We start from the raw sequence: 17,958 nt of genomic DNA, 5'->3' as shown, positions 1-17,958 counted from the left end.
ACGTTAAAGTTGTTTTTTACGGGAAAACGTGACCCAAACAGTGGCGGCTGGTGGATTTTGAAAGTGTTGAGATGAAAAATTGTATCGTAGTATAACAAGCGAGCGAGCCCGAACTCCAAAAGGAGGGTGCGGGGGGTTTTTCCCCCCACAAGAAAATTTGGGAAAAAATTGATTAAAATGGTGTCTTTTTACACTACATATTTACTGCAAATTGTTGCAAAAAGGGGATCTAAATATAGTATTTTAAAGCACAAGTGTGAAGAAAACATTAAAAACAAATCAAAAATGTGCCCTATCCTCGAACTGGTCTGCTTGCAAAATTACCCCCAATCCAAGCACACACAACCAATGGAAATAGGGCCTCTAAGTGTTTTCTACCTGTAACACATCTTTGCCTCTTTACTGTATTGGTTGATGAAGTCATCAAGGCTCACACCATTGGTAACACTGTACATTGCAAATACTTTAAAATTAGATGGCGAAAGAGATCCATCCCAGGATTGAAGTTCATCCTTGATTCTTTTCATATTGGCCAAGCAAACAGAAATTATATTTCAGCAAACTGTGGGATTTTTAGATTATAACTCTCTCCACATGTACCTCAGCACAATAGCACAGGCACAGCGAGCGCATGTTCTCACATGGGTCAGAGCACAGAAATGACGATGCCGCCAGGGCCTCTTGACTCGAGGAAGTCCAGTTCGACCCTGGTTACGTCTGCGTCACTGTCTGTACAAGTCCCCAGCACAGTCAGAGACTAGTATTCCTGTCTCTGTGGTTACACGGATCGATTTCTATGCACTTATTGATTGGCATTCCTATTTTTAAATGTTCTATTTACCTCTTAGTACTGAATGAATACACTGCTTCAAAGCAATCTTCTAGGAGCAGATACAGGACATGAGAGTGTGGGACCAGAACTGCACTATTATCATTTCCAACATCCCTGCTTCTCAGACACTCAAACATATACCAATAGAAGCTTTGTTAATCAAAACTGTTTCAGTGTGTGTCTTAGAGTTCACAGTCCGAGAGTGAACGCTAGTGCCTCTCTGATATTCGAAAACACTGTGAAAGTGTAGATATGACATCAATAAAGAGATTTCATATGATAATGACATAGGTAGCTGCTTCAATATAACCAGAGAACTTCACAACCCCCAAACACACAACGCATCAACTCACCTGTAAGCATTGTATTTTTATTTTATTTTGCCTTCTCAATATTTTTTAAAGTGTGTACCTCCTTCACACACAGTTGCACAGAATCACAATTGCATCTGGAATAAGTGACCATTGCTCAGTGTGTTCAGCAGAGAGGCCAAGGATTGGATGACCAAGTATTCTGAGCACCTTTTTGACCCACTGACACACACTGGGAGAAATTTGCACTGCCTTCAGTCTCTAAAGCTCTCAATGGTCTCCCATTAAAAATGCCTGAAGGTGACTCCGTTCAAAGTATGAACTGTACAAGAGAACTATGCTACACAAAAAAATGCATAACTACAACATCCTGGAATTGGATGCTCATTTTATAACAATTCAGCAGTCAGTAGCTGTTTTATGTAGACTCTTTCAGATCAGGGCTGGGATTCCTTTGAAAGAGCCTTTGATCCTGTAAAGTGGATTGCTCTGGAGGATACGTCATTTAAAACACAGCTTTATGGTGGGTACATCATGACACACTGAGCCCTACTTATTGCAGCTCACAGTAGCATAACATGGTTGGGCCTTTGGGAAGTTAAAGAGAAGGCTTTTGACTCTAAGCCCCTCTCCTCTATCCGCTGCCCCCTGTGCTTAGTTTGTAAAAAAACATAAGTGCCAGGGCCCTCATCAGGAGAGTACTGTGGCCTACACCACCCATTGCCTCTGCTAACGCTACCAGTGACAGTACCAAACCAGCTGCTAACCATCTCACTCCTACAAGTGTGACAGTTGAGACTATTCCAGGTCCCCAAAGCTAGATTAGCAAGGGTGGCAGGTATGAATCATTTGTAACTGTATAATGAATCAGTAAACAACTGTTGTTTTGCCCACTATGTGGCGGACTGTCATAAGTGCCCGTGCTGCCAATTAAGTGCCGGTGCTGAGCACCAGAAACCACTGGCTCAAATTAAGCACTGTCTTCCCCTAAGCAGCACACACATTCAACCAGTGAAAAGATCACATGTCACTTGTTTCTAGAACCAGTCATTACTGTATCCGGCTGTGCAGTGCAGCCCTCATTTGTCAGTACTGCAGCGGCTTCTGTGATCTTGTACAATTGTATCACCATTATTAGGCAGTTTCACTTAAGTAAACTCTTTGCGTTCCACCATCCAAACCTTATTTTCAGAAACACATGAACATCAAGGTCAGCCTCAGACTGTCGAACACAAAATATGCTCCAGCACGGGCACCAAGATAAAAGTAGACCCTAGATAGTTACAAACCGGCCCACGTCATGACATTTGCAAATCAGGGCAAATTTGAACTTGTGGAGACTTGCTGATGGTGTATAGTTATCATACAGTACCTTAGACAGCATGCATTTGGGTTTTTGCTGTATTGAATGTGTGCGGTAATATGATCAGAGAAAGCAACAGTAAACATGAACCCAGGCAGCAGCAAAACACAAAACAGGCCAACATACAGCCACAAAAAAACCGGCCCACACACTGAGCTGTCGGACCAGCCCAACGAGCACTGGCAGATTGCTGCTAGTCCGACCCTGCAGGAAGAACACCGAGCAGGCCCAGTATCACCCAGAAATCAAACTCACACACGCACACACACTCTAAGACATCTGAACACTTCGACGTCTGGACAGGCCCAGTCTCACCCAGAAATCAAATTCTCACACACACACATTGTAAGACAGCTAAGCACTTCGACGCCTCGTCAGGGGTAATAAGTGCTATATAAATAAAACTACAATTACAATCTAAAATGTTGCTGTGCCTCACCTCCGCTCCTTTAACAGAGTTTGACGAGCAGCTTCTAACATGCCTGGCCATCGAAAACATATATGTAACCTGGAAACATTTCCAGCGGCAGTAAAGCACTTTAACGTTCACAGAGCCTAAGTGGACGAAAGACACCTCTTTTCTTAACAGGGCAAAGGTTAATTTTAAAGCAATTTCTTGTTAGCACAGCGGAATTGGTCTGCGAGATTTGCTCTGGCCTCGTTTATTTGTGAATAACTTTCTAGCGTCGCTAAAGCAAGGGACTCGTGACATTACTTTGAAGCGCAACTTAAAAAGCACGTGAGGCTTTGTGTAATTAAAAGTTCATGGTAGGGGTGCTGCATTGGAAAAGAAACACATCTCCTCTAAAACAAGCTTTGACATGCGATTTTCAGGTGTGCATCAGGCTACTTTCTCTAGAGAATAAATTGTGCCTGACTTTTGTGACGTATAAAGTAATGCAAGCTACTTAATATCAAGCAGGAAGACCTGACGCGCCATCTGCTTTCAGGCATGCTCATCCTGAACACGTGTTGTGCATCACGTACTGGCATGCTTATATAAATGTTGCAACTGCTCCTCTGTATGTCCCAGTGAGTACGGGGCAGTAAATAGAGGCGCAATGAAGTGTGTGTGGTTTAAGAAAGCTGCTGAAAGTAAAATAATGAAAGGAGCTGTGCATGTATGGTGCACAGCTGTACTGAGTTATTACACGCACCACGCACCACAAATAGAGCAGAGCACATATGTGGCTTGGGTGTGGTGCTGTACATTGTAGTGCATGTGGAGTGCAAAAATTGTGCATGTTAAAATGCATAGCGTGTCGGGCAGTAGGAGTGCCGTACATGTCAATCCGTAGTACACACATGCTGTACATAACGAATAGCATATTTGCTGTATATAACGTAGAGCACAGTAGTGTATAGGTGCACATAACAGCATTAAGCGTTGCATGCTTGGAACAAAAATATGTGAAGGATACCCAACATGGAGAGGTGCAGACTTAGTACACGTTTTTGTACTGCACCACAACATGGAGCAGTGCCTATGCCGTGCCCCGATCCTGTACATAAGATAGGCACCGCCGGACGTCTATAACGCACACTCGACCCTCAGGTAACGGAGCGCTTTACACTAGCAGCAGTTACATTAAAGAAGGCGCATTCATAATTTTGTTTGGCAGAATACATGATTTGCCCAGAATAACAGCATTTTGAGCTGACGCCGACACTCGAACTTGCTTCCCTAGGTCCGAGTCCAAAGTCTTCACCTCTGTCCGTTACCTGTGCTTCAGTTGCTCAGACAAACGCAGCCTTGTGCCTGATGTTCTTCAGTGGGCTCAGACCCTCCTCTCCTGCCCGATGCTCTTCAGTGGGCATAACCCCCTCCCTGTGAGCCCTCCGCCCCCACACAATCCGTCCGAACCTCTTCAGTGAGCTCAGCCCCGTACCAGCACTGGAGTCTCACAGAGTGTCTGGGAGACTGGGATCCCTAAAACCGAGCGTCCTACTGGTGATATTACTGAAAGCTAAAAATGCCCGCCTGGGGCCTTACTGTTATGTCTTTAACACTTACCTGGGCTTCTGAACTGACCCAAGTTAGTTTAAACAGCGTCATGTCAGCAGGCTCATCATGCGCAGGGCGCCTGACGGGGTCGAGTCTGCGCAGACTCGATTCCTGCTTCCCACCTGCCACACCCTTTCCCAACTCGTCACAGGGAAGGGTCCCACCCACGCCCTGTAACGAGTTGGGAAAGGGTGTGGTGACAAGCTCCACACTCTCTGATTGACGTGGAGGGTTAGCGATCCCGGGCTTGTATTCAAAACGCCCGGTCTAACTTTACCTCCACGCCATCAGGGGGTGGAGACTGCGCCTTCCACCTAGGTCTTTACCGACGTGATGACATCACAGCCTTCAGGGCTGTGAAGTTCTCAGCCAGCAAACACGTAGCCTTAGGCTAGGCTGCGTGAGCAAAAAGGGCAGGCAGGGTGAGTCACGTGACATGGTCAATTAACAATGAATTAACACTACAGTGGAGATATCGATGAGTGAGTGTGGGGCCCAGCACTCAAGGCATTTTGGGAGCTTGTAAATGGGTATTTTATTTTCCTAAATGACTGGTGAGCAGATCCAGCAATGTAATGGGGGCAGAGCCCTGACGCCCTCATAGGGAAACCGACACTGGACCCAAAGTTAAATCTGTTAGCACAATGGGCCACTGCTTATTTATTATAGATCTCATCTGTTTTTCTTGTTTGATATATGTGGCAATACATCTAATGTCATTTAGCTGCTCTGTGCCCTCCAATCCATTCGTACCATCTTCTTGAGCACTGTCTAGCGATAGAATGGACTCCATGGAGTGAGATTTAGCCCTTGTTCTTGCTTGGGCAATACACTTCTTATTGTAAGCTCGCTCCAGAAGTCTATCTGCCATCTCATCCTGGCATGTCATTAAATCCTGTTCTGATCTACAAATTCTGCGTGCTCTTAAAAATTCCCCATAGGGAAGACTCCTAATCGTATGTCTGGGGTGAAAACTGGACGCATATAAATATATATATGTATATTTTACCCTGTTAACCTACAACTCTTGAACCGTAATAAATCCCTTGCCTCCCTAAAAATTCTCTTACCACCCAAAAATCCATACCCACCCTAAACCCTAAAGATTCCCTTACCACCCAAACCCACTCTAAACCCTAAAAATTCCCCTACCACTCAAAAACTCATACCCAACTTAAACCTCAAAATACCGTTACCGCCCAAAAACCCACACCCACTTTAAACCCTAAAAATTCCTATACCACCCAGAAACCCACACATGTCCTTGCCACCCAAAAACCCACACCCACCCTTAACGTTAAAAATTCCCTTGCCACACAAAAACCCATACCCATCCTAAACGCTAAAATTGCCCTTACCACCCAAAATCCCATACCCACCCTAAATCCTAAAAATTCTGTTGCCCTCCAAAAAGCTATACCACCCTAAACCCCGAAATGTCCCTTCCCACCCAAACACTCATACCCACCCTAATATGTATAATATGTGTTAATATATATATATATATATATATATATATATATATATTTATTTAAATACTTACATTTACAACGATTTTCATGTTGAAAACTATCTGTGTTAATGGCACTTTAGTTGTAAAAAATATTGTGGTAAAAGACTGTTGTTGTAAAGGCTTTTTCATTGTAAAGCCTTTGTTGTAAAGGGAACCCGTTGTTTAGCCTTCGTTGTAAAGGCTGTTTCGACTCCCCATTGCGTCATCAGTAGCCACACTACCCGGGTCACCTCCAGTGCATCTTGCCCTCGGCTGTTGATATGGACGTCTCTGTAACAGCCCAGAAATACACAAATTACAAGTGATCCAGAATAATAGCCAAAATAATTGATCACTCTCATGAGACCATGTCACACTCCTCTTGAAGAAGCTGCACTCTGCCATCCTATTCACATCATGGGAGCCCCAGTAATAACCGGATTCCTGTCACACCACAGACTCCTTCATCTGCCTTTAAACCCTAAATCCTAACACTGCCAACAGAAATATTGGCAAAGAAGCATCATACTAGTTGCCAATTTGTCGTGCCCTTTCTGACCATAGTAAGTGACACTCCTTGGAGGAGGGAGGTTTTGAACGGAATATTCTAGAGTTATGTAAAGTTAGCACCTTTGTACTGCAGCTGCACGGCATGACAAAGTATTCCATTGTGGGCCATTTTCACCAGATAGCACGCTGTACAACACAAAAAAAGGTTTTGCAAGAGGTTATTTCCACATGGTCTCTGTGCTAGGGTGTGTAGTATAACTGCCCTCTTAATCAGAGTGAGCATTTTGAATCACCTACATGGGCTATGTTTGAAACTCTACATGGGCATTGTTTGAAACTCTCAGGGTGTAGGGGACTTCAGTTTTCAGTGCTCACAATCTATACCAAAGGTCCGGATTCAAACAAATAATAGAGTGTTATGCAAAACAACTTACCTACTGGCCCAACCCGTTGACTCATTTACTTCCATCAACTAAAACCAACCATTCACTCTCATTTAAACAAGCAGTCACCCAACCCACCTTTTCATACTCATCCCCCCCATCCACTCATCTATTTGCTATTTACCTAACACTGTCATTCACTACTTTATGCACATATTCAACCAACCAATTTACTCCTATCCACAAACCAAAACCAGCCAACCCATTGAATTATTTAGCCACCTATTTACTTTCACTGCCTTAATGACTCTCCCAACCATCTACTCATTCATCCACTCATTCAATCTTTCTCCGTTTCAGTCTCTCACTAATTAATCTGTCAGCCTGCTCAAGCACACATCACCACCACCCTGAGCATCCACTCACCTTTTCACTCAATAGATTGTGCACTTTCCCACCCTCCATTCACTCATTGACTTAACATTAGCTTGTGAATCCTTTGACACATCCACCTACTTGCCAACACACAACTCACTTACCAAAATTGTCACCTACAAAGAGTCATTCACTTACTCAGTCACACACTCATCCACTCACTGTTAGCATGTGTGGTAGACTGTTGATTGTGCCAGTAGAGCGACAGCGCCCTCCTCGGTTTGTTTTCATGTGGCATCAGCAGTAAAGGGCTTTGCTTTCTTAGCCAAATAACACACCCAATGCATGAAAAAGCATGCCATTTTAGAAGAACCAAAAAGGAATTTCAAACAAAGATATTGGGGTACAAAACATATTTTTCTACGTTAAATAAAACAATTCAGTTAATGAGTTCTTGAACATGATTATTTCGCAGCCTATTCGTATCTTGGAGGATGAGACAAGAAAGCTCTTAAAACATGACACAAAATCAAATATAATATTCCCCTTTCTCCTGGAGGTTTCTGCGTTGGAGAACCCCTGGTATGTAGCATTGCCGAATTACCCCACAGCCTTTCTTTATTCTCGAAAGCCCACCCCCATTGAAGAGCCTCTATTGAATGTTCAAGCAGCTTAAAGGGAAGAACGCAGAGCAGGCCTGTGAATGCCCTCCTCTGCTTTCTGTTGGGAGGCCATCTCTATTTTCCTTCCTCCCAGCTGCCATTGCGGAATGTAATGGTACACCTGAATAGAAGGGACCCGGCTGCCCAAGGTTTCGAGCCACCTGCTGAAGTGCTTTCAATGGAGCCGCAAGCGGCTCGCCAATCTTTGATCCCCTTCATTGGCACCGGAGGTGGCTGCGGCCACCAAGCGCTTCTCAGTGCTACAATGGGAGCTCTACAAGGGCGTAATGATACATCCTCGAGTGCTGATGAGTTGACGCGGATTCACTAACATGAATAACAGGAGAATCAGACCAGCACATCTGCAAGAGGTGTGATCTGACGGGGGCTCTTTTGCTAATAAGAGCTAAAAAAACACTCTATTTTTGATGATACAGTTCTGCTCAATACTTGTGAGTGTTTTATAAGAAAACAGACATATATATTTTATAATTATTTCTTGTCTCACTGCCCCACCAAAAACTGTCACACGATGTCACTTTTTTAATGCACTTGGTGTGTGTGGCAGGGGCATGTCATTTTTGCCTTGAACCAACAGTATTTTGTTATGCACCTGCCGTATCGATCTTAGTAGCTGATGGTCATTGCTGATCTATGTATATTCTGATGGTTGTGTCTGGAAAAGTCTTTATCCTCTGAGGTTGGCAAACTCAGCACCATTGAATTTGTTCCTGATATAGACATTGTTGAACCAGGGGCTCTGCAGGGCGTAGTCGTTTGCTGTTGTTACTGAGGAAGCCTTCAATTGCTATTTATTTCTTAAGTGTTGTATAGCGCGAACAAGACCCTAAAGGGTATCAGAGTGCTTCACACTGTAGGGTAGGTAGGATACAGTTGTAAGAAAAGACATTTGCTACATATATGAGTGGGGCAAGGTAATGCTGGAGTTCAAAGTTGTACATTAATGTACTTGTCAATCCGGGCATCAGGGTAGTAGTCAGGTAAGTAAACAATAGGACCTAGAGTCACTTTAGGGCAGAAACTTGTTCATTAGTATTGTTTTCACGTCTTTTTTTAAAGCAGAGGAAGATGAGATTCGGCGAACATCTGGTGGCAGAGAGTTCCATATCTTCGGAGCGATGCCCGAGAAGGCTCTGTAACTCGTTTTCTTTTATGCTTTAATGTGCTACACTGCCCTTCCGACCTGCTTTTCAGTCCTGTTTTGTAGTGCTGCGGTATTATGCGTTTTTTAGGAATCACACCCAATTATGTACCTACAAGCGTGCTTTAGAGAAAAGCCTTTGATTTGGTGTATAAGTGAAGGGAATTAATTTCACATAATTGTGCTTTGCCATTTTATCAACGAGTCATCAAGTGTAGTTGAGAAGAATCTTTTCTCTCATCAATGAATCTTTTCTGACAATTGGGCAAGTGGCATGAGTTAACTTTTCTGAAGTTTTAGTTTTATGAATGTGTCTATTGTTCAATAGTTATATTTAGTGCCTATTATACCCTAATAGTGCCAGAGCGCCATAGTTTTCTTTTGAGCTTAAGAAAAAGTCAAAAACTTGATTTCTCTTTGTTCACTCAAGACAAGCTAAGAGGTTTTCTCTCTTCTTAGTTACTGGTGACACATCATTAGTTTCCTTTTCTTTCTTGTGACTTGAAATACATGTACTTTTTTTTATCTTTCTAGACTTTGGGGGTGAAAATAAACTATACTGTTTGCCGTCGTGAAAGACACAAATCTTTTTTCTAGTCTCTAGAAACACAGCAATAGTTTTCCAGCTTCATCATTGAAGAAACACCATGTGTGCCTCTTCTTTGTGGCCACTGGAGATGCAACATCTTTGTTTCTCTCTTTTTTGACGCACAGTGACCGGTTTCACCCCACTAAGGGCCTTATTATGAGTTCGGCCGTATGGGACTGGTAACTCCAGCCCAGCGCTACTGTTAGCCATCACTACTGTAACTCTGGAATGGTTGCTGAAAAACCTTGCCAGCAAACGCTGGATGATGTGGGCCCACTAGGAAATGAGAAATAACTGGGGCATTGGGTTTACAGCTTGCACTTCTCCTCTTTTGTACCTGCATTTTCACGTGGAAAATTCAGCCGCGGTGAGTAGGCTGTAGAGTCTCTCCAGGGGACTGGCCTGCGGTGCTTCCACACTGCTTTTGATCCTGATTTGCCTATTGAATGTTGCTACCAGCCCCATTGGAATGACAAGAACCTCATAATGAGGGTTGTTGTAGTTCCAGAGATAGCGATACAGCAATAGTTTGCCATCTCTTTATACTTTGGTGACACAGAGGGTCTGCTCCCTTTACAGGCATTGGTAACACAGGAGTTTTCAGTCTGTCTGTAGGTACTGGCAACATAATTGGTTTCTCTCTTTCCCTTATCATAAATCATACAATAAGGGTTTTACTTCTTTTGTAATCATTGTACCCACAAGAAAAGCGCCCCCTTTCTTCCCAGTTACAGTAGACACAGCAAGGGGTTTTTCACCCTTTGGAAACGCAATAAAAATGTTCCTTTCTTAGCAGTTATAGGTGACACAAAATATATAAGAATTGGGTTGTTTCCAACCCAGGCTGTGAATTATATATTAGATAATGGGGGAAAACTCAAATATTGGTCTGCATTGGCATTACTTTGCTGACTTTACACATGCAAAACACAAATGTATTTTTCAGAGTCATTGAAGAAGCAAGATTACTCTATTTAATTTCTTTTAGAAACAATACTTCCCACTTCCAGAGAAACAAGGCTTCTCCCTTCTCACGCACTGCAGAATGAAGACTTCTTTTTGTGTGGAGAAGAAAGCCTTTTCAGTCTGTTTTATCGTAGAAACAGCTATGCATGCTTTTCAGAGAGAAGCATGACTTTTTCTTTCTCATTAATTGTAGAAAATGGATTTCTCCCTTCTGGAGAAACAAGGCGACTTTCTTCCATTTATTGTAAAATGAAGTCTCCTCATTGCCAAAGAAAGATGTGCTCCTTCTAGAGAAATAAGTTATTTCCCTTGTTCTGTGTATTACAGAACTGACAATTAACACACAACGTCTGCATTTTCTGTCAGTATAGAAACCCAGCATGCATTTTTTGGGAAACAGACCTTTTTTTCTTTTTAGTTATGGGAGAACCAAGAGGTAATTATTTAAACATACCCCAGAAGTTGTTTTTGCAGGCTATTCTAAATCTCAGTATGCGCTCGTCAATAGTTCATTGCGCTTCTAGATGTCACTAGACCGAGGTGTTTGTGCCTCCCCGTTTCAGAAGTAATACCTTTGCTGTGTATTTGTCAGACTGAATTTCAAGTTTGAAGACAGTCTTTTTTCTTTTTTGTACGCACTCGTAATCTTTGTTTTCTTACAACACAGCTCATATCTGTGTATGTATTTATCTGCTTGTCAGGTTTCTCTCTTTTTCCATCGCCTCTTACAAGTTGTGTTACATTATCTGCCATCTTGTAAGCGAGTCAGGGCTGCGATTGATTGAGTGATGAAGATGAGGCAGGTAAACACATCTTGCATCTTAGGCTAGCCTCCCCGCCGCTGACTGACAGGTCTTTGCGAGCGGCTAGGTTACACTTCATAGGTACAGAGATGATATTTCCCTGATGAAGAAAGTGCACAGAAGGGCCGCAGGCTATCAAATGACACGGCTGGGAACAGAGCTATTTTTACCAGCCAGACGTGGCCTTAGCCACTTCAGCAAAGGTTCAGACACACGGGGCCTTGACCGGCCATTGCTACGAGATATAAATAAATACAATGGTTCCTGTGGGATGGTGGGTCTCAGACTTGTATGTCACGCCTTCAAAGCACAGCTCTTGCACTGGCCCTCCATGAGAGTCTATAAAATGCATTATGTGCTTATGTGGTGCTTAAATGTGGCTGGGGTATTCAGTGCCGCAATAGGAGATGTCAATGTCACCCAACTCAATGGCACTCCCTTTATCAACCTTGGAATCATGACAGGGTGAGGCTATGCCCTGGGTATTCCATTTTGTCATGTACAGGTTGCAAACATATTTCTGCAGCAGGCACATTAAACCAATGATGTTGCTGTAATACCATTCAAGGACATTTGGGAAATATAATGAAGTGAATATTTACTTAATATAGACATCAGATTAAAGAATACATTGTGTGACTGTCTCTGGGTATGAGGGTGTGCCACGCGGAGGGCATCGGTGTTAGAGATTTACACCCCACCTACCCAGTTCACCATTGCATCAGCTGCACTAACTTTGCATATAAAGTGCTTCAAAGCTTCTGTGTACACTTTACTACACAGGCTAGTACTGGTGAGTTTGCTGTAAATTGTGCGTTACTGTAGTTATGAGTTTCAATTAGTGTAGTAAGTACATTTTATGTTAGGTCCGAATTTGGATTAATCCTGCAGCAATGCAAGTGTGCCTTTTCCTTGTACTGAATTCTAGAATACCAATTGGAAGCATTTTTTATTAGGATAGGTAGCCAGGATTTTATTCTGCATACCAAAGACGTTTATAATCGTCACATGTGGCTTTTTATGCATTTATTTTTACAACATATTAGAACTATAATCCTGACGCTTACTTAAATTATCTTTGACATTTTCCGGTGAATAACAAAGAGCTGATAACAAAAAATATCAAGCCCAGGCTCTTGTGGGATGGATAGATAGATGTCCATCCATCCATCCATCCATCCATCCATCCATTCATGCATCCATCCATCCATTCATATCCACCCACCCACCCACCCATCCATCCATCCCCACCCATCCATCCACCCACCCACCCATCCATTCATCCATCCATCCCCCCACCCACCCATCCCCCACCCATCCATCCCCAGCCACTGACCCACCCATTCATACATCCGTCTATCCATCCCCACCCACCCATCTATTCCTCCACCCATCCATCCCCAGCAACCCACCCACCCAACCATCCACCACAGACTCACCCATCCATCCATCCCCACCCTCCAAAACATCCCCACCCACCCATCCCAACCCACCCACCCGTCCATCCACCTATCTATTCATCTACCATCCATCCCTCCCAATCCAGTGAGCCGTCTTGTTGTACATTCATAGAGCTATTTGTCTCCACAAACATACGTCTACGTGCCTCTATCTAGAAACAGATATACATAGCTGTCTATCTGTGCATTCATATAACTACGTGTATCTCCATACATTGATTCATATAACTCTTTACCTCTCCATACATCTATCTACCTGTCCATTCAGTTTCCAATCTGCATCTCCATACATATACCTATCTGCCTCTGCATGCAACAGCCTATCATTCCCTCCATACATCCATGTATCAATCCCCTTCTGCATACATCCGTTTACCCATCTCTTCCTATCACTCCCTGCCTCTCCAAACATCTGTCTGGCTACCTCAAGTCTTCTAGCTGCTTTACCATATATCCTTCTGTTATCTTCACCATTCATCTTTCTATGTGCCGCTCTGTATATCCATATAACTAACTGCCTCTCAATACATTTGTTTCTACCTACCCTTGTCTAACCTACCTCTTCTACAAAATGGTTCTCTCTGCCTCTCTATACTCTGGTCTCTGTCTCTCTATGTTGTCAAATAACAGTCTGACTCTCAGTACCTCTGTCTCTCAGTACACTTGTCTATCTGCCTATTTGTGTGTTTCTGTCTCGTCTTGTGTCCTTCCATCAGTCCTCCTCTCCATCCATCAGCCTATCTAGCAGTCTCTCAATTGACCTGTCCAATAACTAGGAACCCCCTGTTTCTAGGTAAGCAACCAGTTTCAAGCCTGGAAATAGTATACCCTTCATTTCACCAAGACAAGCCGAATATAGCCATAAGTGCATTAACTTCAGGAAAGAGCATGGATATTCTGAGATCGCACAGCAATGGGAAAGTCCGGCCCAATGTACAAACAGACAGGTCACACATTATCTTTAATTGTGTGATGCCACCTATCTACTAACAGACTGTGTTCCAAAATATCCAGTTGCAGGGGTAACGAGCCACCCAATGGATATTAATTAGGCAGGTTGCTGTTTGTGACTCCCTGTGATTGGCTACAAACACAGGGATGGTGGCCGTTAAGGAACACTAGGTCACGTACCTTGCATTTGCATTCCCAAACACAGGATTTGTTGTAAAGCTGCCTTAAAGCACATTGTCTGCTTCACGTAAAAAAATACATATTTATATATAATTTGGGAAGAATTCGGGGGAACAGCATATCTGTTTCACCCAGCTCACCTGACTCCATTTCTAAAGGGAAAGCTGTTCAGTTGGGACAGCTTCTCTTTCAAGTGTGGGTTACCGGCTCCTTTAAGGAGCAGTCATTTTCAATGGTTTGCAACTGCAACTGCAGCCACAAGCCATGCATTTCATTGTGAAACGCAAAACGGCGGGGACACCCCTTTCACATCCCCTCCTATTTGAGATTTGGAATGATTCATTAAACCCATTTTGCAATATTCAGACTTTTAATCAGAAAATGGGTTTAGTATATGGCAAAACGTTGCAAAACCTTCTATTTTTTGCCAATCAAAGGGTTTGCAGTTGAAAGATGATTTCATACTTTTACGTTTGGCCCAAAATTCCAGGCCGTGGTCCCCTGGAAGTGGAACCGGCTCTCCTTGCAAAAACTCTGTGAGCCTTAAGTAGCGGGCTGAGCGGGTCTCGATGTCCTGTTAGCCTTGTCAAAAGTCACATAATTCGAGACCTCTGTGTGGAATCACCAACAACGATACATCGACTTTCAAAGTTCTAAAGACTTCCGCATCAGTAAGTCTTTAGTACCTTAAAATAGTATGCATTTTGTCATGGTAGCCTACAATTTGGGCTAGTTCAGTAAAAGGCATCAACGCTTCTTTGTCTGGCTGCATAGATTGGTTGACTCGCGCAGGCGGGTCGCGGATCAGTCTATCCTTACTTCGATCCTGAAGGCACCTTGTGCCGATCCCATAAATATTGACTTGAATCATGGCGCCGCCCCAGAGTATGAGTGATTCCATCTGTTTCTCCTCTGCTTGCAGTATTCGTACGAAGGCATGGAGATTAATAGTCTACCTGTGGAGCTGACTGTGGTGTGGAACGAGGATTTCAGCATCGACAACCCAGCTCTGAACAAAGGTGAGGAATTATTTCAGTGCGTCCTTGGAACTAGTAGCCATAGCAACATGCGCCGTAGATTCCGCCATTGACAAAGAAGGATTCCTGTGCATTTCTCTCTTTTATTTTAATGGGCTGGGAAAATTGAAAATGCTTGTGCTGGGCATTTTTGTGACACTGGCTTTTTTTTCTTGCTTGCTGTACATGCAGTTCTATTATAAACTCTTATGAGCATGTTTTTCTTTCTGGAAGACATATTGTACAATCATCATGTTTCCTTTTCATTTTGATTGCAAAATCAATTACTCACATAGGAAGTCATTTTAAAATGCATAGAAATCTAGCAGTTGAAATGAAAATTCGCACACGGCATGCAGATGTTTAAATTCCTCCAGAAGCCACCAAATGTGCAGTGACAGAGAATTCAACATTGTGTCACAGCCTGCTTAAACTTAGGACAAAGACAATAGAATTGGAAAAAGGGCAAAATAATGTTTTCACTCACAGTAAATCGGCACAATTCAGACTCGTAGTTGTTCTTAATTTTAAATTAGATCCCTGATTTGTGCATGTGGCCTCTTTGAGTTTGTGAAATGGAAGGACCTAGAGCTTAAAAACACATGCAGCCAACAACCACATAGCTGGCACAACTTGTTGGTCATTCCCCCCCCTACACTAACCTTCCCTCTCCCTTGACCGAGGTCCCCATGATCCACTAACCAACCTGGAAATGTCAACGGAGACCAGATTAAGATCTTCTTCCACCTCTTGCTTTTCGTTCCACTGCCTCGCTTCTCCCCTCTCAATGCACCCGGATAATATGGCAGAAGACTACTGAGACCCTACATTTTACTGTCTTCTTCAGGTCCTTCTCCCCATCCTAAGGCAGGGATCCCACACCAATGCAGTAGCACCCATACTGCCTCTGAGTGGTACAACTCCTCACAATCTCCTCTCGCTAAATTATCAAGGTACACCAACATTGTATTTGGCGATCAGACAAGCCATTTTGACCTATGCTAGCGTAGCTTATGTTCTCTACCTGGTCCCACTTAAGGAAATAGCAAAGAAAGATGGAAGCGGGCTAAACGTATTGACTTGTGTAAAAAACGACAGGTGTGAACGCCTATGCATCTGCTTCAGTAGATGCACAGAACAATGTGTGTGTTATCATGTCAGAGACCAAAGGTGGGTTTTCACCTGTAGAACTGTGTTCATTTCTGCAGGCTAAATCCTACAAAAACATAAGCAGTACAGAATTGAGCTATAAAGAGTAGTATGAGGAGGCCTTTATATGAGAAGATAACTCTAAGGACGGACTAGGGAGAGAGAGAGACATACATTAAGATTATAAAGAAATAGTAGAGCGGTGAACATAGTACAGTGGCGAGTGTATTGTAAAGATGCAATTCTAGAACAAGCAACCGTCATGCTGGCTCCAGGCTCAGTGAGGAGTAAAATAAGGCAGCTTTTCATTAAAATGTGGGGGTGATGCACACGCACCCACGATCCAGCAAGAGTGATATGACAAAATCAGTCTTAAAATTCAAAAAGGCTTTTGCAGAGATAGAGGAGGAATCATAACATGAAAGCAAGGGTCACAATTGGGAATACATAGAGTGTAAGACCAGGGAGTCTAATGTAGGTCCGGGAGTGCTAGATATGTATCGTATTTTTAGGATAACAATTGAGTTTGCATTTAGAATTATTGCAGGTAAGTATACCACATGAAGATACCGCAAAACGCTTCCATGGAACCCACCTTCCAGGACAAATGTTGGACACCGTTGGTGTGAGATGTTGTTTTATGAGAGAAGATTCAATGTCTTGGGCAGCCTTTATTTGCCGTCATTTTCTAAACATCTGTGAATCTCTGTCTTGGGGGCGTGCCCTGATGCTGTTCCCCTCTTGCCTTCCTTCTGTCCGCAGTTCACCTGTACAAGTGTGCAGCCAAGAGGGAGAGCTGTGGCCTGTGCCTGAAAGCAGACCTCGCCTTCGAGTGCGGCTGGTGCAAGGGAGAAAACAAGTGCACCCTGAAGCCGCACTGCCAGACACCAGAGAACCAGTGGCTGGAGCTCTCCGGGGCCCACAGCAAGTGCACCAACCCGCGGATCACAGAGGTAAACATGGCCGGGAAGGGACCAGGCATTGAGAGGCTGGCCACATTTCGAATATGTTGTTGACCTTGTCTGCCAGTTTTTACACTTGTGACTTTGAATGCTTGTTGAAATTGTACTTTCCATGGCCTTGATGTGCAGTTACTTCACAACAGAAATATGTATTACAAGGCTGTTATAGTATGTTATGTTATCAGAGTTTCTATAATGCACTCTGCCATTTGTCTGCCCCATTGTCTGCTCTGAATCTGGACACCCTCGGTGCTGGTATTCTCATAGACCGAGTCTAGGAGGTCTTGTGATATCGTGTTTCTAATGACAATTGGTCGGCCTGATGTATTCTTTAATGGTGCTTCGTATTTGTCAACAGGGTGTATTTGATGTAGGACGACCTGTCTTAGGTCTGTGTAGTGCACCATTTGTATGCGAGCGTGTGGCGGAGGACTACACTGGTTGTTCCATTCCACTGGGGTACATAGTTATCCACTGTGCGCCCCGAGGACAGTGTGCTGGGCAGACATATCCTGGGTAAAATGTTTCAGATAATGTGGCCTGAATAGCTCTATGGAGAGATGTGCTGACATCTAAACAAACCTGTTACAAAGTATAGTCTTAAGTGATCCACAAGTTGGCCTTACCAGCCACAATCCAGTTACCAGTGAGCTTGGAGTAATTATTATATTCGGGATTTCATGCTTTCAAAAGTTGAGTGACCTTTTGTGCGCGTGGACGTTTTGAAAGCAAATGATTAATATTTCATAAAGTGATTTTTTCCTATTCAAATGCTGCACATAGAACA

General features: G+C 43.4%; 1 protein-coding gene across 4 annotated transcripts in view; it reads left to right on the top strand.

Annotated features, from left to right (window-relative positions):
* Positions 1 to 17,958, top strand: part of PLXNA4 (plexin A4) — a 1,024,340-nt gene that overhangs the window by 735,475 nt on the left and 270,907 nt on the right. For all 4 annotated transcript variants that reach the window (XM_085653587.1, XM_085653590.1, XM_085653588.1 and 1 more), the window contains 2 exons: positions 14,967 to 15,063; positions 16,972 to 17,162. In XM_085653587.1, coding sequence (XP_085509713.1) covers positions 14,967 to 15,063; positions 16,972 to 17,162 — 288 coding nt within the window. The remainder of the gene's footprint in view (positions 1 to 14,966; positions 15,064 to 16,971; positions 17,163 to 17,958) is intronic.

This window comes from Triturus cristatus, chromosome 4_1, assembly GCF_964204655.1.
Source record: "Triturus cristatus chromosome 4_1, aTriCri1.1, whole genome shotgun sequence".
Taxonomy (NCBI): Eukaryota; Metazoa; Chordata; class Amphibia; order Caudata; family Salamandridae; genus Triturus; species Triturus cristatus.
This window is presented reverse-complemented; position numbering and strand designations above follow the sequence as displayed.